The 24724-nt window shown below is 41.2% G+C and overlaps 1 protein-coding gene across 1 annotated transcript in view; it reads right to left on the reverse strand.

Annotated features, from left to right (window-relative positions):
* PRIM2 (DNA primase subunit 2) overlaps positions 1–24724 on the reverse strand; it is a 276288-nt gene that overhangs the window by 82154 nt on the left and 169410 nt on the right. Inside the window, exons 10-11 of the mRNA XM_034766895.1 lie at positions 8620–8692; positions 4100–4285 (exon numbers count right to left, since the gene is read on the reverse strand). Coding sequence (XP_034622786.1) covers positions 4100–4285; positions 8620–8692 — 259 coding nt within the window. The remainder of the gene's footprint in view (positions 1–4099; positions 4286–8619; positions 8693–24724) is intronic.

Raw genomic sequence — 24724 nt, forward strand, 5'->3', positions numbered from 1 at the left:
TAGTGAGGACCTCGTTGAGGAAGTGGTAGTGGGGGACAATTTGGGCTCCAGTGATCATGAGCTAATTCGGTTTAAAATACATGGGAGGAGTAACAGAATTAAGTCAAAGACTAGGGTTTATAATTTTAAAAAGGCCAATTTTAACAAATTAAGGGGACTGGTAAGGGAAGTGGATTGGACAAACGTATTAATGGATCTAAAGGCAGAAGAAGCCTGGGATTACTTCAAGTTAAAGATGCACGAGCTGTCGGAGGCCTGCATTCCAAAAAAGGGAAAAAGATTACAAAGCAGGAGATTTAGACCGAGCTGGATGAGCGACCGACTCAAAGGGGCGATTAGGAAAAAACAGAAAGCGTACAAAGAGTGGAAGAGGGGAGGGATTAGTAAAGAAACTTACCTTAGCGAAGTCAGAGAATGTAGAAATAGAGTGAGAAAGGGCAAAGGCCGAGTAGAGTTGGACCTAGCGAGGGGAATTAAAAGCAATAGTAAGAGGTTTTACAGCCACATAAATAGGAAGAAAGCAAAGAAAGAAGAAGTGGGACCGCTGAAGACTATTGCCGGAGAAGAGATTAAAGACAATCTAGGCATGGCGCAATATCTCAATGAATATTTTGCATCGGTGTTCAATGAGGCCAATGAAGGTATTAGGGATACTAGCACCACTACAGAGGGGCATTCAGGATGGGGGATTACCGTATCCGAGGTAGAAACAAAACTTGAATGCCTTAATGGGGCTAAGTCGGGAGGACCGGACGATCTTCATCCGAGAATATTGAAGGAATTGGCGCGGGAAATAGCAGGCCCGTTAGCGATAATATTTAATGAATCTGTAAACTCGGGGGTGGTCCCGTTAGACTGGAGAATAGCTAATGTGGTTCCTATTTTCAAGAAAGGGAAAAAAAGTGATCCGGGTAACTACAGGCCTGTTAGTTTAACATCCGTAGTGTGCAAGGTGTTAGAGAAAATTCTGAAAGAGAAACTAGTTGAGGACCTGGAGGTTAGTGGCAATTGCGATAAATTACAACATGGTTTTACGAAGGGCAGATCGTGCCAAACGAATCTGATCTCCTTCTTTGAGAAAGTAACGGATTTATTAGATAAGGGAAATGCGGTGGACCTGATATACCTGGATTTCAGTAAAGCGTTTGATACTATACCCCATGAGGAATTATTGGTTAAACTGAAAAACATGGGGATCGATATGAAAATCCAGAGGTGGATAAGGAATTGGTTAATGGGGAGAATGCAGCGGGTCGTATTAAAGGGTGAACTGTCAGGTTGGAGGGAGGTTACTAGTGGAGTGCCTCAAGGTTCGGTTTTGGGACCCATTTTATTTAATCTATTTATAACTGACCTCGGAACCGATTGCAGGAGTGGGCTGATAAAGTTTGCGGATGATACGAAGGTGGGAGGCGTTGTAAATTCGGAGGAGGATAGGGATATCCTGCAGGGAGACTTGAATGAGCTTGTGAATTGGAGTATCAGAAATAGGATGAAATTTAATAGTAAAAAGTGTAAGGTGATGCATTTGGGGATGACTAACAAAAATTTTAGTTACAAGATGGGGACACATTGGTTAGAAGTAACGGAAGAGGAGAAGGACCTAGGGGTCCTCGTAGACCGCAGGATGACTATGAGTCGACAATGCGACGTGGCGGTGAAAAAAGCCAATGCTGTCTTGGGATGCATTAGGCGAGGTATATCTAGTAGGGATAAGGAGGTCCTGCTTCCGTTGTACAAGGCGCTGGTGAGACCTCATTTGGAGTACTGTGTGCAGTTCTGGTCTCCCATGTTTAAAAAAGATGAACTCAAACTGGAACGGGTGCAGAGAAGGGCCATTAGGATGATCAGAGGAATGGAAAACCTGTCGTATGAAAAGAGACTAGAGGAGCTTGGGTTGTTTAGTCTGACAAAGCGAAGGCTGAGGGGGGATATGATTGCTATCTTTAAATATATTAGAGGGATTAATACGAGGGAGGGAGAAGAATTATTCCAGCTAAGTACTAATGTGGATACGAGAACGAATGGATATAAACTGGCCGTGGGGAAGTTCAGGCTTGAAATTAGACGAAGGTTTCTGACCGTCAGAGGGGTGAAATATTGGAACGGCCTTCCGAGGGAAACGGTGGGGGCGACGGACCTGTCTGGTTTTAAGATTAAGTTAGATAAATTTATGGAGGGAATGGTTTAATGGTAAAACATAGTAGTCGAGGAAAACCAAGCAATGGTAGGTAAATTGTACAATGGCTGACAGGGGTCAGGCTGGAGACTCTTGCCTATATGCTCGGGGTCTTACTGATCGCCATATTTGGGGTCGGGAAGGAATTTTCCTCCAGGGCAGATTGGCTGAGCCTCTGGAGGTTTTTCGCCTTCCTCTGCAGCATGGAGCAGGGATCTCTAGCAGGAGGGTTTCTGCCGATTGAAGCCACCTAAAACAGGATTGGGGACTTCAACAGCAGAGTCCAGGGAAGGGGTAGGGACGGTTTTGTGGCCTGCAGCATGCAGGGGGTCAGACCAGATGATCATAATGGTCCCTTCTGACCTTAAAGTCTATGAGTCTATGAGTCTATGAAGAGCAAAAAAAAAATAATTAGGAGAATGGATCACCTTCCGTCTGAAGAGAGATTAAAAAGACTGGATCTTTTCAACTTGGAAAAGAGATGATATAGAGGGGATATAATAGACTATAACATCGTGAATTCTGTGGAGTGAGTGGATAAGGAAGTGTTATTTAATCCTTCAAATTACACAAGAACCAATAACATTAGTAGCCAGCATATTTAAAACAAATAAAAGGAAATACTTCTTCACACAATGTAAAGTCAACCTGTGGAACTTGTTGTCAGGGGATGGTCTGAAGGCCAAAACTATAATGGGGTTCAAAAAAGAATTAGATAAGTTCATGAAGGATAGGTCCATCAATGGCTATTAGCCAAGATCATCAGGGATGCAACTCCATGCTCTGGGTGTTCCTGGCCTCTGATTGCCAGAAGCTTGGAGTGGATGATAGGGGATGGATCACTTGATTGCTTGTTCTGTTCAATCCCTCTGAAGTACCTAGCATTGACCACTGTCAGAAGACAGGATACTGGGCTAGATGGACCATGGCCAGACCCACAATGGCCATTCTTATGTTCTTGTGTTCCACTGGCTCCCCCTTCTCTATTGCATGATATTTATGTTATCTGTCGTCACTTATAAGGCTCTACCTCATCCTACTTATTTCTTATTCACTATCAGAATGTCAACTCCCAATGATAGCCCCATGATGCCAGCCTCCCTCACCCACTTACTAAGTTTTCAAACAAGCATTCCTTCATGCTTTCTCCCATGCTGCCCCTCATGAGGCAGCTTTCTGAAAATATCCACAAAACTAGCATGTTATCCTACTTAAACCTGTCATAGAAACACCTAGAAAACACTTAGCAGCAGCTAGGCCCTTTGGGGTCTTGGCCTATGACTAAGACTCTTAGGCATTATGAGAATACAAATAATAATAATGACTATTACAAAGTTTCAGCTAGTACAAAATATGGCAACTTTCCTGCCATTTCATTTCCTGAACTTCATTGGCTTTCCAGCTGCTTAGTGGTGCAATACAACATGCCAGTTCTAACCTATAAAGCTCTATTTGGTTTAGAACATGGCTTTCCTTGGAATTGCCTCTCTTTTCCCATGCCTCATTGCAATGGTTGAGACAAACAAAGAACGACATTCTGTTAAAAAGCAAAATTGTACCCAAAAAGAGAAAAGGACTTATAAAGGTGCGTTATCCTAGCTTTTACACTAATGTTTAGTAAAATAGTTTCCAGTTAATAATGAAGTGTGATATGAAGCACAGAGGAGGGAGGGATAGCTCAGTGGTTTGAGCACTGGCCTGCTAAACCCAGGCTTATGAGTTCAATCCTTGAGGGGGCCACCTAGGGATCTGGGGCAAAATCAGTACTTAGTCCTACTAGTAAAGGCAGGGGGCTGGACTTGATGACCTTTCAAGGTCCCTTCCAGTTCTAGGAGATAGGATAGCTCCATTATTTAAAATATATATATATTATTAAGAAATCCTTGCATTTTGATATTTAGCCCTGTTTTTAAAACTTACCTTGTCTGCATCCACTTTTCCTTTAATAAATTCAGACTTCCAGAATTGCAAAGCTTGTTCCAGTGTTAAGCCAATGCCCTTTAAGAATAGTCCATATTGCATACGGCCTCCGTGACGGAGATGGTGGTTATCACGCAGGGCTTTGTGCAACTGTCTCATGCAAAGAGGAAACGATTTAACAGAAAGCTGCAAGAATAAGAAAATATGTATGTAAGACAGACTGGCCATTTAACTGGTAGGATATATGTTTATTGGGATTACTAACTAACTCCACTTGGAAAGACCGATGGCTGTGGGAAATAAAATGCACTGGATTGCAGATCATTCAAATATGTCCTTGATCCTTTAAATCTAATAAGTCCTCCAAGGACAAAAACAAAAATAGAGTAACACAAGTGGAAAGCTACTAGGTAACAAAAGTGTATTTGATAATTTTCTTTCTTACAGAAAAAAACCCTGCAGAATCATTACAATGGGTCTTATGCCTGCTTGTAGCTCCTTGGAGGATTGTACCCCAAAGCAAATGAAGGAGTGTATGACAGTTTAAGCATCAAAGAGTCACAGAATCTAAGGCCAGAAGAGAGCACCAGGTCATCTAGTCTGACCTCCTGTTAACACAAGCTACCATCACTCAGCACCAGCACACTAAACCCAATAACTGAAATTAGATGAAAGTATTACAAGCCCACAGGAAACTAAACTACTATGTGCCACAGACAGATAACAGGTGCTCGAATACACGAGGACCCTGCAATGGTAGAGAATTGATTACATGCAATATACCCACATATTTCCAGCAAGCGACATGCATCCCATGCTACAGAAGAAGACAAAAAAACCCACATGATCACCGCCAATCTGATTTTACCTGGGGTAAATTTCCTTCCTGACACCACACATAGGAATCAGTTAGACCCTGAGCATGTGAGCAACCATAATCCAGCAAAGCACCTGAGCGAGAGAGAATGCTCAGTACCACCTAAAGCACTGGCCCTTCCTGCCCAGTATCACATCTTCCAATGTGGCCATCTCTGATTCTTCAAAGGAAGAGGACAAAAAACTACACACAGAATCCCTCCATGATTATTGCAGATGGCCAGCTGAAGCCCTGAAGCATGAGATTACAAGAACATCAGACATAAACCAGAAGGCAGCCTTCTGGCTCCCACCATCAAAAACCCACCATACAATCACACTCATAAATTTGTCCAGCTTTCTCTTAAAACTAATTAAATTTGCCCCCACAACTTCTATTGGGAAGCTCTTTTAGAACTTCAATCCTTTGATGGTTAGAGCCCTTCTTCTAATTTCCAGATTGAATTTATTCATGGGTAGTTTACACCCATTTATTCTTGTGCCAACATTGTCTAGCATTCCCCAGAAATATAACCTTGTGACAGGTGGGTTGGATCTAGGGACTTTCCTGCTAGAAGAAAGGAAATTTTCAGGTAAGATAAAAAATGTTCTTATTCTCCTTTGCAGGGAAAAAATAATAATAATAATAATATATGAAGATATACCTATCTCATAGAACTGGAAGGGACCTTGAAAGGTCATTGAGTCCAGTCCCCTGCCTTCACTAGCAGGACCAAGTACTGTCCCTGACAGTTTTGTTTGGGTTTTTTTGCCCCAGATCCCTAAATGGCCCCCTCAAGGATTGAGCTCACAACCCTAGGTTTAGCAGGCTAATGCTGAAACCACTGAGCTATCCCTCCCCCTGCCCACAAATCCATTACAATGGGTTGTTCAATAGCAGTGTGTCACCAGGAAGAGGGGTCAGAGAGACTGAGGGAGAAGAAAGATCTTTTAAAATAAATATATCAGTTACTGGGTGAGTATAGGATGTAAATCCTTTCCTCCCATGACAAAGACTGAGATGATCTGCACATTTAACTTGTAACACATAGTAAAAGTGTGCAGAAACATGACCAGGTTGCTGCCCTACATCTCTCTTTGTATGTTGGTATAATCCTTCAGGTCATGAAACTTTCATGGCTCTGAATGAAAGAGCACAACAGTTCAAGGGGGAAAAAACTGTCTCTCTGAAAGCTTCTGAAACTACTTTAGTAACTGAAGCCTTAGCAGTAGATGTAGGGTGGTTTTTTTATTTTTAATTTATGATGGGGGTTTTAGTCCAACAGAGCTAGAGCTTTCCTGAACTGGATACTGCATTCAGTGTTGATTTGTACAGTACTTCTTACATCAAGAGTATGCCAGAGTTGGAGGTTTTTGCAGGTGGGCAAAAAAGGTGGAAATAAAATAATTTCTTCTAACAAGGTTTTATCTTGGGAATAAAGGTTGTGTTAACGCTTAGCACAATTTTCCCTTCATGAGGGTTGCAGTACTGCTGCAAGACAGAAAATCTATGGGCACTTGTGACAAGGGATCAAAGAAACACTTAGGGAAGGCATTTAATACAAAATTTATTTCCCAGGAGGGAGTTTTCCTCATTCATGTGGATTTGAGAAGTACTGCAGCTGTAAGAAATTTTCTTGCATCTAGATAAGAGGACAATCCTGTATCAGCTTGCTGTCTCTAGTGAGAAAAGACTACCACTTGAATTTTACAGCGGTAAGTTTTAGGCCCATTTTAAAACTTTTCTGTAGGAACTCTGGAAAAAAATTGTTTTGCCTTTGCATTAACTGGATCCATTCCTACTACTTACACTATGTCCTACAAACATAGATTAGCCCCTTGAAGATGCCCCATTTCTAGAATACTTTCTTTTAGCTTTGAGAAAGTGTATTATAAACACATCTGATTATCTTATTTCAATTGATACCGCTCAGATATCATGTAATTTGTTTAACTTTTTCTGTGGTTGGGTTCAGTTTTGTCCTCAGGAGCAGATCCTTGTGTAGAGAATGCATAGCTGAGTGGTTGCTGCCTGAATTAGGCCATGTCTATACTTACGGCTAGATAGGCACTGCTGTAATCAATCAGAGGTGTAGATTTAGTGGGTCTGGGGAAGACCCGCTAAGTCGATGGCAGAGCACTCTTCCGTCGACTTCGGTACTTCAGCTCACCGAGAAGAGTAAGGTAAGTTGGTGGGAGAGCGTTTCCCATTGACACAGCATGGTGTAGACCCTGCTGTAAGCCGATCTAAGTTACATCGACTGAAGCAACGTGACTTAGGTCGACTTCCAGCTGTAGTGTGGACCATCCCTTAGATACAAGAATCAGGACCTCCTTAGGCAATGTGGGAATACTTGTCTCTCTTGTGTGTGCGCGCATCTGTCTGTCCATTCAGGAACGAATCGTGAACAGTAAAAAACAACGACAATCATATTTTTGGCCAGGGGAATTATTACTCTGGAATAAGACTTTGGTTTCTCTGCAGGGTTCTGGATGCAGAAAGGTCTGTTGACAGGTGTGCAACTCAGGACTCAACTCTCCATTCATTCTGGACTAAGTGATGGCTGTTTTGTGGGCCATTTCCAGGAGCAGTGCTCTGATGAGCAGGTTGTTTTGCTTTTCTTCCAGAGGAAAATACAATGTTTACTAGCACTTTAGTTAACATCCTTAGAGAGACAAGTAGTCCAAAAAGTAAAAGCAGCATACCGGTAACATCATATTTTGTATGTGAATCTGGTATCTTCATAGAACAATGTGTAGATAAATGTTCTACAGATAAATTAATGACAGAAAAAGTTTCCTTTGGAATTGCTGCTATGGTGGAATTTAGGGTTTCCATCCTGAACCATGGCTTCTGGAGGAATCTGTTCAAGGACCTCTGATAAAGCTTTCCTTTGTCTTTGAAATCCTAGGGCACTGAGAAGAGAATGGAGTAGAAGCCTAAGTTTTCTTGTTCTGTGGGAGATCAATTACCCAATTTGAAAAAGGTGATATATTGCAGTCTTCATACTCAGGTGTTTCAAACCGGTTGGATGAAAAGGGGGAATGTCAATAATCTTGGTTTTGGAGGTGCATTTAATTCTAATGCTGAAACTCTCTACCTAAGATTCATTTTTCTGATGTAGCATTTAGGCAAAATTCCAAATTTCCTGCCACTTGCCCCCACTTGTTCCTGATACCCTCTGCCAATTATTGAGGTTTTACAATAAACTTTCATAGATCCATATTTTAAAAAATATTTTATTTATTATTTGGGGGGAAAAAATCCAAAACAGGAAAACTGACCAATTATGCAGACAAAAGAGACCATAAAATGAATAAGAAAAACAACGGGAGGTAAAATTAAAAAATTAACACCAACTCACAAATAGTCCCACTCTAATTTCTCACAGGTTGCACTTCAGGTTAACTTTGCTGCATTTTAGCTTTTATGTGACACAATTTTGTTGAACTGGTCCTCAAAATACAGTTTGAGAACTATTACTGAAGAAACAAAGCAGACAGTTTAGTCACAGCTTTTATGGATAGGGAGAATAAAGAATTTTTTAAGAAAGGCCAGTCATACCCTATGAGGTGGTGGGATGAACTGTTAATTGTTTTTAAAAATACATGTGAAAGGCAACAATGAGTTTATAGCAACCAAATGATGAGCACAAAGTACTTACAGCATCAATGTGTTCTAATGAAATTTTCCCAATATTTTTTTGTATGCTGTAATCTGGGCCAACATAGGAATGGCTGAAAGAAAAAAGGAAATAAGTTATTTAGACTAGTTAGTTAAAAAAATAAATGTTCATAAATGCAGGAATAGATGGCCTTGCTACTTTTGTAGCAAATTAAATTTAGGAACTGAGAACTTTACATGTAAACCACAGACAAGAAAAAAATCATTCTGATAGTTATCTACATGTTGTTTTGTAAACCAAATTAAAAATAACACTAAAATCAAGACAATACAGAATTTTTTTTGTTGTTGCTTTATTTTTGGGGGGGAAGGTCTTCAATCTTTAGATATTGGTGCTGAGTTTGAAAGTGTTGAGACACCCTGGTGAATACATCCTAAAAAAAAAGGGAACAGTCACTAAAAACTAATTAAAAGTATTGAAAATAATACCAAGAGTACCAAAGTTGTGGTAAACTAAATGTAAGCATCTGGAGCAGTATTCTGAAACACTTGAGTAATCTCAAATGCATGCTCCTTTGGGGAGGGTGTGTGGGGTTATCAGCCTAGTCTGATTGCAGGGCAGAAGAGAAGAGCAATGATGATAAAATTCAACTTTTTTCTCTACTTATGTGGTAGGGTCCCCAGCACAGTTGGCAACAGGGATAGCTCACACATACGGAGCGATAGGTTCAGCCAGTAGCTCACTGTCCCAATTGCTTTTCTATGGATGCTGTCAAATTCTAAAAAATCCCAAACAGTTAAAAACACTAAGTTACATGACAGAACTAGAAAAATATTTTTAAAAATCCAGGCTTCACTAGGAATGTAAGGATTTTTGGCACTCCATTGGACACTTAAAGACAAATCTTTTGGGGGCTATTGAGAGAATGATTGTATGCAGTTTTGAATTTAACAGAGAAAGATGAGAACATTTGTACTGAGAGATGTTACAGAATACCCACTAGGAACCAATCTATTAAAACCATGATTGTGTATTTAGAAGAACTGAGAGTTAAGGTGAGGATTCTACATGCATTCAGTAATTTTTGATCTTTGAAAACAAGATTTTTTTCAGCTGTGAGACAGAGGATATAAAAAGTAAGAAAAGAAGTAGAATTTGTGTAAAGTTTTGTTGAACTTAATTTGCAAGCATCGGATTTAAACTCAATGAAGCTGCAAATATTGCATAAGAATAAAACATTTTGTGGAATGCTGGTTCAGAGAGACAACTTCTGACAAAAATTAGTGCTGTAAATATCATCAAGCACTCAGTGATTAACTCCAAAGAGAATGGATATGGCTAAGAGACAATGTTGGATGTTACTATTTATTCTCAGGTACTTGCAATATTTTATTTTGTATAAAACATGCAATTGAGAGATGACTTTACTGTAGTACAATGTACTCTTTATGTTTAAATCACAGTTAAAACAAACCCTTGTTTACTTCTTTAGTCTTCTTTTTGGCAGACACTAGAGAATTGGTCAAACTTCTTGGGGTTACTGTCATTTTTGGAAAACCTACTCTCTATTCCCAGACAACAGATAGACAACGAAAACTGGTTGAGTGGTATTTTACTATTGTCATCAATTATTTGTATTACTGTAGTGTTTAGCAGCTTTAGTCATAGACCAGAACTCTACTGTCCTAGGTGCTGTACAATCACAAAACAAAAAACCAGTCCCTGCCCCAAAGATCTTATAATCTAAGTATAAGACAAGAGACAACAGATGGATAAAAAACAGACCGATGGAGGAGTACAAGGAAACAATGAGACAATATTGGTCAGTACAGTAGCCAGTAATCTCAGCACACCAGCAGTGTCATCATTTTTTTTTTAGGCAGAAAATGATACAGAGGCATTTGAAGGCTGTAGCTAATCACCTTATATAATCATTTTATTGTGTTATTTATTGTTGTGGTTAATTCATATGTAATCAATGTGTGATAAACAGATTTAAGTTGTAGGTATAGGTATAGAAATAAGTAGGATAGTATTACAGGGGTATAAGGTTGACAAATATTTATGAGTGAAGAGTGTGTATTTGGCATATAAACAAAGTAAGGCTATAAAGCAAGGCCTACGGGCTGAGGCCTGTAAGATGTTACCTTAGCCACATTAGGCTTTAAGCCTAAAGAAGGGTTGACATAAGTAGGTGACTCAGGAATAACCCTGTACCAGTAAAGTTACAAGAAAACTACTGGTGAGACTGCTTTGGGGGCCTAAGGCAGCTGGACCATATGGTCCCACTTTTGACACTGTAAACAAGAAGCGGGCATTATCTTCTGCAAATGTAAACAAACTTGTTTGTCTGAGCGATTGCCTGAACACGGACTTGTAGGTTCCAAAGTTTTACATTGTTTTATTTTTAAATGCAGGTTTTTATTGTACATAATTCCACATTTGTAAGTTCAACTTTCATGATAAAGAGATTGCACTACAGTACTCGTAGTAGGTGAATTGAAAAATACTATTTCTTTTGTTTTTTAAAGTGCAAATATTTGTAATCAAAAGTAAATACAGTACACTTTGCATTCTGTGTTGTAATTAAAATCAATATATTTGAAAATGTAGAAAACATCCAAAAATATTTAAATAAATGGTATTCTATTATTGTTTAATCGTGCGATTAATTGCAATTAACTTTTTTAATCACGTGATTAATCGTGATTAATTTTTTTAATCGCTTGACAGCCCTAGTTTGAACGCATTAGCCTTGAGATTTACATTTCTTTATTTCCATTGGGTATTTGCTGTGTAGATTGGGATGAGTGTGTAAGGCAGTGTTATGGGAAAACTTTAGCCCAGCAAGGAAGCAATTAATTATGCACTCCTCTCAGCTTGTTTTGCTCAAATACTGAGTTGATTTAATTTAATTGGATTTCTAGCAGGACCACCTTACTTTTTTGCTAATACATTTTTCATCTTTTTACACACTGTATTAAATATACAGATATTAGATTTGATCTGTACATTGCACTCAAAATCTTTGATTGCAACTCAATCAGTTGTTGTTTTTTTCCTAATTTTTTGAAAGTACTGGGTGCCTGCAGCAATAATCCAAGTCACACAGTTGTGTTCCAATTTCTGTAGGTTATTTAAAAAAGAAAAATGAATCATATAATGTTCATTTCTCTGTATTTTCCTGATATTCATAGATTCATAGATTCTAGGACTGGAAGGGACCTCGAGAGGTCATCGAGTCCAGTCCCCTGCCCGCATGGCAGGACCAAATACTGTCTAGACCATCCCTGATAGACATTTATCTAACCTACTCTTAAATATCTCCAGAGATGGAGATTTCACAACCTCCCTAGGCAATTTATTCCAGTGTTTAACCACCCTGACAGTTAGGAACTTTTTCCTAATGTCCAACCTAGACCTCCCTTGCTGAAGTTTAAGCCCATTGCTTCTTGTTCTATCCTTAGAGGCTAAGGTGAACAAGTTTTCTCCCTCCTCCTTATGACACCCTTTTAGATACCCGAAAACTGCTATCATGTCCCCTCTCAGTCTTCTTTTTTCCAAACTAAACAAACCCAATTCTTTCAGCCTTCCTTTACAGGTCATGTTCTCAAGACCTTTAATCATTCTTGTTGCTCTTCTCTGGACCCTTTCCAATTTCTCCACATCTTTCTTGAAATGCGGTGCCCAGAACTGGACACAATACTCCAGCTGAGGCCTAACCAGAGCAGAGTAGAGTGGATGAATGACTTCTTGTGTCTTGCTCACAACACACCTGTTAACACATCCCAGAATCACGTTTGCTTTTTTTGCAACAGCATCACACTGTTGACTCATATTTAGCGTGTGGTCCACTATAACTCCTAGACCCCTTTCTGCCGTACTCCTTCCTAGACAGTGTCTTCCTAGTCTGTATGTGTGAAACTGATTTTTCCTTCCTAAGTGGAGCACTTTGCATTTGTCTTTGTTAAACTTCATCCTGTTTAACTCAGACCATTTCTCCAATTTGTCCAGATCATTTTGAATACTTCCTCCAAAGCAGTTGCAATCCCTCCCAGTTTGGTATCATCCGCAAACTTAATAAGCGTACTTTCTATGCCAATACCTAAGTCGTTAATGAAGATATTGAACAGAGCCGGTCCCAAAACAGACCCCTGCGGAACCCCACTCATTATGCCTTTCCAGCAGGATTGGGAACCATTAATAACAACTCTCTGAGTACGGTTATCCAGCCAGTTATGCACCCACCTTATAGTAGCCCCATCTAAATTGCATTTGCCTAGTTTATCGATAAGAATATCATGCGAGACTGTATCAAATGCCTTACTAAAGTCTAGGTATACCACATCCACAGCTTCTCCCTTATCCACAAGACTCATTATCCTATCGAAGAAAGCTATCAGATTGGTTTGACATGATTTGTTCTTTACAAATCCATGCTGGCTGTTCCCTATCACCATACCACCTTCCAAGTGTTTGCAGATGATTTCCTTAATTACTTGCTCCATTATCTTCCCTGGCACAGAAGTTAAACTAACTGGTCTGTAGTTTCCTGGGTTGTTTTTATTTCCCTTTTTATAGATGGGCACTATATTTGCCCTTTTCCAGTCTTCTGGAATCTCTCCCACCTCCCATGATTTTCCAAAGATAATAGCTAGAGGCTCAGATACCTCCTCTATTAGCTCCTTGAGTATTCTAGGATGCATTTCATCAGGCCCTGGTGACTTGCAGGCATCTAACTTTTCTAAGTGATTTTTAACTTGTTCTTTTTTTATTTTATCTGCTAAACCTACCCCCTTCCCATTAGCATTCACTAGGTTAGGCATTCCTTCAGACTTCTCGGTGAAGACCGAAACAAAGAAGTCATTAAGCATCTCTGCCATTTCCAAGTTTCCTGTTACTGTTTCTCCCTCTTCACTAAGCAGTGGGCCTACCCTGTCTTTGGTCTTCCTCTTGCTTCTAATGTATTGATAAAAAGTCTTCTTGTTTCCCTTTATTCCCGTAGCTAGTTTGAGCTCATTTTGTGCCTTTGCCTTTCTAATCTTGCCCCTGCATTCCTGTGTTGTTTGCCTATATTCATCCTTTGTAATCCGTCCTAGTTTCCATTTTTTATATGACTCCTTTTTATTTTTTAGATCATGCAAGATCTCGTGGTTAAGCCAAGGCGATCTTTTGCCACATTTTCTATCTTTCCTAACCAGCAGAATAGCTTGCTTTTTGGCCCTTAATAGTGTCCCTTTGAAAAACTGCCCACTCTCCTCAGTTGTTTTTCCCCTCAGCCTTGATTCCCATGGGACCTTACCTATCAGCTCTCTGAGCTTACCAAAATCTGCCTTCCTGAAATCCATTGTCTCTATTTTGCTGTTCTCCCTTCTACCCTTCCTTAGAATTGCAAACTATATGATTTCATGATCACTTTCACCCAAGCTGCCTTCTACTTTCAAATTCTCAACGAGTTCCTCCCTATTTGTTAATATCAAGTCCAGAACAGCTTCCCCCCTAGTAGCTTTTTCAACCTTCTGAAATAAAAAGTTGTCTGCAATGCAGTCCAAGAATTTGTTGGATAGTCTGTGCCCTGCTGTGTTATTTTCCCAACATATATCCGGATAGTTGAAGTCCCCCATCACCACCAAATCTTGGGCTTTGGATGATTTTGTTAGTTGTTTAAAAAAAGCCTCATCTACCTGGTTAGGTGGCCTGTAGTAGACTCCTAGCATGACATCATCCTTGTTTTTTACCTCTTTTAGCCTAACCCAGAGACTCTCAACACTTCCATCTCCTATGTCCATCTCCATCTCAGTCCAAGTGTGTACATTTTTAATATATAAGGCAACACCTCCTCCCTTTTTCCCCTGTCTATCCTTCCTGAGCAAGCTGTATCCATCCACACCAACATTCCAATCATGTATATTATCCCACCAAGTTTCAGTGATGCCAACAATGTCATAGTTGTATTTATTTATTAGAACTTCCAGTTCTTCCTGCTTATTACCCATACTTCTCGCATTTGTATATAGGCATCTAAGATACTGGTTTGATCTTTCCTCCCAGTTTTGTCCTGACCCTCCTTTCTCTCTGCCAATATAGCCCACACTCCCTCTCGTTTCCAACCCATCTCCCAGGTCTCTATGTTCCCCACTTACCTGTGGGCTTTACTCACCTGTCCCCATCAAACCTAGTTTAAAGCCCTCCTCACTATGTTCGACAGGGACAACTCTTAAAGTAATATAAATAGGAGTAACTATTGTTGCATAGTGTAGCTTAAATCACTTTTAAGTGGTGGTTGGCCCAAACAGTATCATTGCTATTTATAACGGCTACAGTGAATGTGATCCAGCTCTCAGTTAAATTAATTTTTTTTAATGTTTTGTTGTATACATCCATTGGTGAGACAGTCCACCCCAGAAGCAGAAGAGGATACATTTTTTGTTAACTCTGTGGCGAACAAGTCTATCTGAGCTGTCCTGCATTGACTGAATACGTAGTGTAATATGCTGGGGTCTATTTCCCACTCATGTTCTTGGAAGAAATTCCAAAGCTTGACAGCCTCAGTGCAGAGAGAGGAGGATCTGGCTCCTCCCTGACAATTGACGTATGCATGCACAATATATAGTCCACCATGACCTTTGCCATATGGGGATCTTTGGGTGGCCTATCTCCAACAATTTTCCATAGTGTCGAGCACCATAGAGAAGGGCAACCTGCATCACCTGCTCCACCCAGGAGACCTGACCCTCAAGAGGAATCCTTCGAGGAGCAGGAAGCTAGAGCCGATGAAGAAGTCTCACTCACGGCCAATATTTTGTCTTTGTCTTCGGATGAAGCTGTCCTGCCTCCGCCTCCATTTTTGGCAGATGAAGTTAAGCACTTCCAGGATCTAGTCAAGAGAACTGCAGTCTCCTTGTGGATCTCTCTCAAGGAGGCTAAAGAGCCTAATCATATGCTTGATATCCTCCATTCACCCTCATCTGCCTGCACAGCTTTGCCTGTCAACAAAGCCCTTCTGAACTCCAGCTACCCATGCGGAACCCCACTGAAGTTAAAGAGACTCCATGCAAATCTACCTATAGGATTTGTTATTAGTCGTATTAGTATACCTTAGTGCTTACAAATCCAGATTTGGATCAGGACCCCATTGTGCTAGGTGCCGTACAACAGATGGATACTGACAGAATAATAGAAAAGTACAAGCAATCAGTGAGACAGCACTCATCAGCATGATAGGCTGTGGCCTTAGCACATTAGTAGCCTAATTATTGTAGGCATCATGGAAAACAAGAGTTTTGAGGAGGAATTTGAAGGAGGGTAATGAGTTCATTTTGCAGATGTTTACAGGCAACTCCTCCCACTTGTGAGGGGCTACATGGGAGAAAGCAAGAAGGTGCTTGTTTGAAAATTTAACAAGTGAGTGATGGAGGCTGGCTCATGGGCTGATCAGCAGTGAGAATTGACATTTCAAAAGTGAATGAGAAATGTTAAGTAGGATAGAGACAGGCCATGAAAGGCCATCAAACATAAGTTACTTGTCTTCACTTTTAAGCAGCAAAAAAAGGGGAGCCAGTGGAGAAATGTAAAGAGAAGGGTGGTCAAAGAAGCTGGCTAGGAAAATCATCTTTGCAGTAGCATACTGAATGGATATGAGCAAGACAAGTTTGCATTTGTCAAGGCCAGAGAAAAGGATGATGCAGTGATTGAGATGTGTGATGATCAGGGTCTGGATGAGAGTTTTAGTTGTGCATATAGATACCAAAGGCCATATCTTGGAGATATTATGCAGAAAGAATCTGCACAGTTTAGACGGAGCCTGGATGTGCGGACCTAGTGAGAGGCCCTGAGTGGTCTATGATGCCACGGTAACAGGCCTGAGTGACAGGCAGAATGGTGAGGTTGTCCAGTGAATGAGAAAGGATGTGGCAAGGAGAATTGGAAGGGTTTAAGAGCACCATTTTACCTATGTGAACCTATGAAGAGATCCTGATTGGATGGAGTAGAGGGAAAGGAATTCATGAGGAAAGATGTAAGGAAGTATTTTTTTTTCCCCAGAGGAAAGATGTGCTGTTACAAACTTTTGAAAAAAAGGGTTCTTTATCCATATCTGCACATGTTCAGATTAAGTGTACAGTAACGTATTGGTTTGTTGGGACTGCCCAACACAATTCAATACCGACTTTGTTTTTGTTTGTTTTGCTTTTATTAGCCCCATCGAACAAAGTATTCACAATAGAAGAACTTCAAGAAACCATGTGTTCACACTGAACACAGAAAGCTAAATGTAAAGTTAAGTTAATTTGGGAGTCAAAAATTTGACTTCTATTTAACATCTACATGTTTAGTCACATGCAAAGCTTCAGGTTATGTAAGGTCATATTAGAATGATAGCATAGTATGTAAAGATGACTTCCTCTTCAATCCTGTTGGCTCAGCAATTTTTCTCATTAAAACTGTAGCTTAGAATGTTAGCCATTTAAAGATTTATTGTAGCCAATTGTGAGTGTTGCAAATGTTTAGTGCATAAACCTCTAAGAGACAGTCCTACATCATACAAAATAAAATACATTTTAGCTAAAATGATTTCTTATTTCACTACTGTACAATCAGCATTAAAAAGCACCAGTAAAGTAGAATAGGGAAGAAACAGCATCTCAGCTGTAGATAAAGTAAGTATTTAGTACACAATGGTCTCATTATAAAATGAATTCCATGCACATTAAAATACAGGGCCATGCATTAAAATAAGGAATTGTTTAAAAAATAACTCTATAGATGTAAACTTCAGCAAAAATAATTTGTGCTGAAAGTGAAGGCTGGCTAATTTAAAATTCACAAGCAGATATGAACAGTTGCCATCGAACACACAATGCATTAGCAACCAATCAATGCTGTGTAACTTTCAATTGTACATTCTTTTCAGATAATTTCTAAGCTTATGCTCCCCTGATAAAGCTCTATTTGTCTGACATATGCCAAAAATAAAATATTGCTGTAAGTAACTTCATACTATAAAGGAAGAGGGAAGCCTACAACTAAAATACCTTTCATTTTTGTGAGCAAGATGAAATAAAAAATGAATCACGATTCATAGAAATAAATGATGGAAAACACCTGTTAGACCCATCTGTCTATTCCCTGCCAAAGCCTGATTCTCAAGTTCTAAAATCCAGTTTTATACTATAACTTGTTTTGCCTTTTTAGGGACTAGAAAATATGTGATATTTTGTGGTTTCAATGGCTGTGACAATGTTTCTTTACAGTTTTACTTATACACTTCTATATCATATTGGGAATGTTCTTAGCTCTGGCATGGTCCCTCATTCATTGGGATAAGTTTATTTTTAAACTGCATATGCAAAGCCAACAATTTAATGTGCAAACATATAGAGAAAACCAAAAAATTAGCTGGTTTGTCCATTTGCATAACAAATGAAGGAGCTCTAAGTGTTCAGTAGCTTGTTTCGGCAACTAATTTTAAAAAGCTGACCCTTTGGTTTTTGAAGTCTTTCCCTTTTACACATTACCAAAAGAAAACCTGGAGGCTGATAATGGCTCTGAATATTATGGCACAAAACACTTATTTTTATAAGAACATAAGAATGGCCATATTGAATCAGACCAAAGGTCCACCTAGCCCAGTATCCTGTCTTCCGACAGTGGCCAATGCCAGGTGTTTTAGAGGGAATGAACAGAACAGGTAATCAATCATCAAGTGATCCATCCCCTGTCACCTATTCCCAGCTTCTGGCAAACAGAGGCTAGGGATACCATTCCTGTGCATAAAAATTGTGGAAAAAATTGTCAGCAGTGAAAACAGAAATTTTCCAATAATTCCTCACACAGAGGATGGAATTTTCAAAAGCACTAAGTGTGTAACTAAATTCCCACTAAAGTCAATGGTAGTTTTACCATTGAGTTCAGTGGGAATAAAGTTATATTCATGATGGGCATTTTTGATGATCCTACAAAAATGTTTTAATGAAAAAAAAGAGAAAAAATAACATCACACCAGAACAATTATTCACTTGTATCTGTAACAGTTGTTCATCAAGATATGAACCACATGCATACTTCATTCAGGCATATGTGCACGCAGCATGCCAGAGTGCTTTCTGTAGCAGTACCAATAGGGGCAGCGCTCATACCCTCTGCTTTCTCATGGCTCCTTCCATGGCTATGAGGGCAGTGGCTCCCAACCCCCCTCAGTTCTTTCACACCAGAATTTGTGGCTCAAGATTCCAGTGCAGAGAGTACAAAGGATGGGTTGTGAAATACTCATGTGAGCAATATCTCAAAGAACAACAGTTACAATGGAGAAAAGTTTTACTTCTTTGCGTGGTTACACATCTGTATACCACTCAGGTGACTCACAAGCAATTAGGCTCAGAGTCCACCTAATGAGAGACTGAAGAATCACTTTTTCAAAAACTGAATCAGATCTTGAAACAGATGTGATGGCTTAATATTGAGTTACATGACAGAGGACAAAGTAGCAGCCCTACAAATGTCAATGGGAATGTCCCTCAAAAATGCCACTGAGGTACTTTGAGCCCTTGTTGAATGGGCTGAAAGTCTCTATGGAGGAGAGGTGTTTGCTACCTTGTTCACCATTGTAATGCTGGAAGTAATCCATCTGGAAACTCTTTGCACAGAAATTGTCAGCATTCTTTCTGTCAGCATAAAAGACAGAGAGCTGAGAAGATAACCTGAAGGGCCCAGTCCTAGCCAGACAGAAGGCCAAAGTTCACCTTACATCCAAAGTACAAAGCCAATTGTCGTTTCTATTTGAGTGTGACTTCAGAGAATAAAAGTCAGGCCCGAAGAGCAGGCCGTCGATCTTGTCTCCTTCAACTTTTCCAGCAACTCATCCATCATTTTCTTGCTTTAAGGGAACTGTGTTTTGGCTTCTGGGTAACAAGTAAGATATTGCAGAAACAGTTTTGAGGCTAGCTTGGTGGATCTAAGTACTGGAATGACCAAAAGATCTGGGGATTGTCTGCCCCATTCTTTGCAGTTTGCCCTAATTAAGTAACCTCACTGTGGCTCCCTGGGACCCTGATCACACATCTCCTCAGCTGAACGGCAAGAGCCAATGGTCTGGCAGAAGAGTCCGAGGCGTCAAACAAAGCCCTGGGAGCGTGCTTTGCCGCATTTTGACCCTCCAATAGAATCACATTTTCCTTTTGTCATCTGCCAGATTCTGCACAAACATTCCCATCTTTTCCATAAGTGGAATTGATGCCAGGCCATAACAGCTTGATAATTTGTCACTGTGATGGGGTTCACTCACCACTGTGGCACCTCCTATTGGTTGTTTTGGAAATTAGCTCTGTATGGTAGTACGCCTTCTTCAGGTGGTGCCTCACTGCCGTCACTTTCATTCCAGGACCTGTGCCACTCCCAGCACTATGGCGTCCTCTTCAGTGACGCTGCCCTCCGGCAGTGCCATACTCTGTTTCCCCCCCCTTCTGGGGGACCTGCAATCTCTATCCAGCCACTTCCCTTAGTGGCAACTGCAGTCCATTATCCCAGGGCTGCTTCCCATGCAGCTCCAGCACCCTCTTCTTCACTTACCTCAGGATCTTAGCCCGCAGGCCCTAGCAGCCAGCCAGGAGCTCTCTCTAGCTTCCCCAGTGTTTGCAGCACTGCTCTGTCCAGGGTTCTGGCAGTTCTCTGAGCCCTCCAGAAACACAGTCCTTCCTTCCTGAGGTCCCAGCAGTTAACTGACCTCCTCTGTCCTGCAGCTTCCTTTTTATCTGGCCCTGCTTGGCTGCTCCCTTCAGCACTTCTCTGATTGGCTGCCTCCCTAGGGCTGCTTTTAATCCCTTTTCTGCCAGTGCGGGGCAGCCACCCCACCACAATCACCTTAATTCCAAGAGAGAAAGAAGAGAACATCTTTCTCCCTAGAGAAGCAGTCTTCTTCCCTTTTCCAGCAGCTGGAGTAGAATGTGCTTGTCCAGATCTCAACCTGCTACTGGCAGTAGCCATCATCATCAAATTAAATACAGGGTGTGTGTGAAAATATGAAAAACCTTCCAAGGATATCTGATATAATTTGTCTGCCTTCTTGGAAATAGGTTGGCAAGAGGTAGAAGTGGATCAAACTGTCTTAGCAGGGTGCAGCTAAGCAAGAATTAATAACATCCTACTCTTCAAGATAGCCCCACAAATGCTGATCATCAGATGAGAGGATTCCTCCATGGCTACTGAAGGTAAATAAGTTCAACATGGATGCCATGCAATCCACCAGATTGTGGAACTGCAGAGTGTCCTCACAAGGGGAAGAAAAAGCAGCCACTCCAACATGCTCACTTGATAGATCTGGATCATAATCTGTATCAGTTTTCAAAAAGAGGAGCTATTTCCTTTTCAGACAGAGTATCAGGCACCACTGTTTGAGATGCAGATGGATCCGGTGGAACCAAATCCAAGGACTTGATCATTGCCAAATCCTTTACAGACGAAACATCACCTCTCCATTCATAAGGAGGACAACTGAAAATTTCCTGTAGTGGTGACACTCAGGAAAGCCATGGAGCCCAGAACTGCCAATCTCCCCAGCAACTGGAATCTGATAACATTGCAGGAGGAGGAGAAAAAGGAGGCAAGAACTGGGAGCAAAAAGGTTTCTTTATTCTTTTTCTTTTCTCCTCTAATCACAGATGTGGTCTCAAATCTGGGATGAAGCATGCCTGAGACAGCTTGGGACCCAGACAGTGGAGAGAAAAATAAATGGACAGAAAGTTCTTTGCGGAGACCCTGCAGGAGTCTTAGGAAGAGGCGGTATAGATGAATCAGGAGAAACACTAAATCTCCTCTTCTCCTTTTTTCAGGTGAAGCCAACATAGATCTCTGAAACTGGTGAAACCTGTGTCTTCCTCCAGGCTCTCTGTATCTCAGTCAGAGCAGAGGAACGCTTAGAAGCCAAATGATGTACATCAGCCACCAAAGTAAAAGCCCTCTTTGGATCCAAAGATGGACCTGGAACCAAAGCAGAGATTGAAGCCAGAGCCAAAAACCTGGATGGCACAGGATCCGATGAAATACTCAAGTCCTTGAAGCTGAAACTGTAACAGGGCTAAGTTTCAGAGACACATAGACCCTGTCAGAATCATACTGATCTCACAAACCTGATGTATAAGATCTCACATTGCTCTTCCTTGCCGTCTTTTCCAGAATGAATACAGCTAGAGCAGACAATGAGGTTCTTGGTTCCATAGCAAGCAGTAACTTTTTCAATCAACAGTGTCTTTGAAGCCCTGAATCTGAGTAGCAGAATCCGGGAAGCAGACCAAACAAAGGTTCTGATATCCTTGGACCTTTAAGCTGCTTTGACTTGCTGGAGGAAGTCACTGGACCCAAGACTGGTCTCTTAGACTTTGGATCCAACAAGTGCCTGGAACCCACAAGTTTAGCCTCAAATGCCTCCTTAAGGAGAAGCAGCTGCAATCTGCTCTGCCTCTCCTTGCAAGCTCTAGGCTTGAAAGTCCAGCAGATGGAACACTCAGATAGAAAGTGGCCTCTTCCATGCACTTCGGGCACCTAATATGGTCTTCCAATGCCAGGAGGACAGCTGGGCATGAAACATGTCTTTTGAATCCCGGCTTCTTTTTTGTCTTCAGTTCAGCCATAACCCGAAATCGAGCTACTAACTAACTTAACTACATTTATCATTAAACTATAAACTATTCTAAATTACCAAGACAACGAGAATGGAGAAAAACCCAGATCCAAATAGCCTGGAGCAGTTCACTTCCATCTGACACAATGGTTGGAAAGAACTGAGGCAGTAGAGGGCACAGCACCCCTTATATAGGATCACACTTAGAATGTTTGGTGATGCGGGCGTGGGGGTGCAAGTGCTCTAACAAACACTGCTTGGAGAAAGTGTACCATTAGACACACAGAGTCTGAACTTTCTGAAGAAACACTGACTCATGAAGAGGGTCCCTGAAAAGGATCAGGGAAAGTGGGTGGGAGAAGAGGATGGACAGGAATTGGATATAGTATCCCAGTCACATAGTGCTTGGGAGCTACTTGTCTGTTGTTATGGATTCCCAGTCTTTGAAGAAGTGGAACAATCTGTCCCCAGAAGGATGAGAGATAGCAGAAAGATTGCTGATGACTGCATTGATATGCCCAAGGAAAATGTCAAATATATTGCTTTCCCACAACTGAGGGCAGGCTGGTTGAGTTGGAGCTAAAGGACCACCTTCTCTGTGACTTGTGCCTCCTCCTAAAAGTCATTCTGCCCCAAAGGGTTTTCAGGCTGCTGAGAGTATTGTTGTTGCAGGGTCTTGTACTGCTCTCTCTCAGGGGCAGGGGTAAAGGCCTTCAACAAACAGAGCATAGCATGGGAGTTTTTAAATGAGTGCAAAGTTTCATCAGTTTTGTCAGAGAAGAAAAATTGACCATCAAAAGAGAGGTCATCTATGGTTCGTTAGATGTTAGGGGCTATGCTGGAGTTTTGTAATCACAAGGTTTTCCTCATTGTTATTGCAGGGGTCATTATCCTGGAAGAAGCATCTGTGACATAGAGTGCTGACTGGAGCGATATGTGGCCACAAGATGGCGTTCTGCAAGGAAAGCTCTAAACTCCTCCCTTACCCCCTACAAGAAACCTACTCCCTTTCTTCAGGAAGCTTGTCAGTAAACTTGGACATTGCACCCCAGTTTACAAAGTTATATTTGGATAACAACACCCACCAGGTAGCTATGCACATGCTGCCTTTTTCTCCTCAATAAGTCAAACACTTGAACTCTCTCTTTGGGATTTGATCTGATGCTCCTTTGGTGTGATTTCTCACTGGCAGCAGTGACCATGAAGAAGTTGGGGGCAAAGGGGAATAAAAGCACTCAAAGCCTTGATCGGGACATTATATTTTCGGTCTGTGTACTTGGCTATCAGCACTAAGGAGGCTGGCATGTGCCACAAGGTCTTTGCCAGTTCCAAAATAGTCTCATATATAGAGAGAGCTAGCCTCCCAGGGACTGTCACCTGAAGAACGTCCAAAAAGCTTGAGAATGTTCTCTTGTACAAGCTCAGCTTGACTGCCCAATGCTGCTGATACCCTCCTCAGTAGGTCTCGATAAAATTTAAAATCCTCCAAAACTGGAGACGAGGAATCTGAGGCAATGGAATTAACTGGTGAGGGCAACGACAAAATAACAGGGGCCAGTGTGTCCTCTTGTAGTAGAATGCACTCCTTTGGCAATGGTTTATCCTGCAGAACTGGTTTCTCGGGGTGACCAGTATCTCCATGGGCCTCCAAGATATGAGAACAGCCTGGTGACCTTCTGCTCAAGTGTGCCAGTGATCAAGACCTGGAAGAGTGGGAGATACACCAAGAGTTACAAAAAGGCCACTAAGGAAACATGCAGGGAATAGGCAACCAGTAGGAACCAGGCCAGGCTGATCTATCTCTGATATATGAAAGGTCCTGTTCTTGGTACCAATGCTTTCCTTCAGGAGCTGGTCAAAGACGCGCTAGACCGACTGCACCTAAGAAAGGATGGTGAAGAGGAGGGAGAATCTGAACTCAATTGCCAAGCAGCATCCGAATGGTTAGTAGGGAATAGGGATGCTAGCCCTGAAATGGTCACTTGGCATTCTGATTTATCTGTGGCCCATTGAGAAGAGGTCAATATTGGTGCTGATGCCAAAATAGTAGCTAGTACTGCAAACGCACCTCAAGATGTGGAGGGACTTGGTACCAAGAAATACATTGTTGTTGGTGCAAAAATGTAAGTCACAGTCAGTACCCAGCATAAGGATTGCGACAATACTGAAGCCACAGATAGTCTTCAGTACTGAAAACTGAATCAAAGTCACATCTTTGCAGTGTTTCTTAGCTGGACTCGACAATGGCGCTGTTGAGAGTGTCTCTTCCAGATCCATAGATTTGGATGAGCCAAGAACAGGAGGAGGTGCCTCTAGTACAAAGGACTCCAGCACCCCAGGGGAGACAAGGGTACAGAGACAAAGCAAATCCTTTGCTGTCTCATAAGCCTGTGGGGTCATTGGTGGTAATAATGCCGGTGCCAGAACCATGTTCCTTGGTATTGGACTCAATGTCCGTCCCAGAGACAGTACCAAAATCAATGGTAAGGTACCAATATGTTCCTGCGACAATATTGGGGAGACATGGTCAAC

This window comes from Trachemys scripta, chromosome 3 (assembly GCF_013100865.1).
Source record: "Trachemys scripta elegans isolate TJP31775 chromosome 3, CAS_Tse_1.0, whole genome shotgun sequence".
Taxonomy (NCBI): Eukaryota; Metazoa; Chordata; order Testudines; family Emydidae; genus Trachemys; species Trachemys scripta.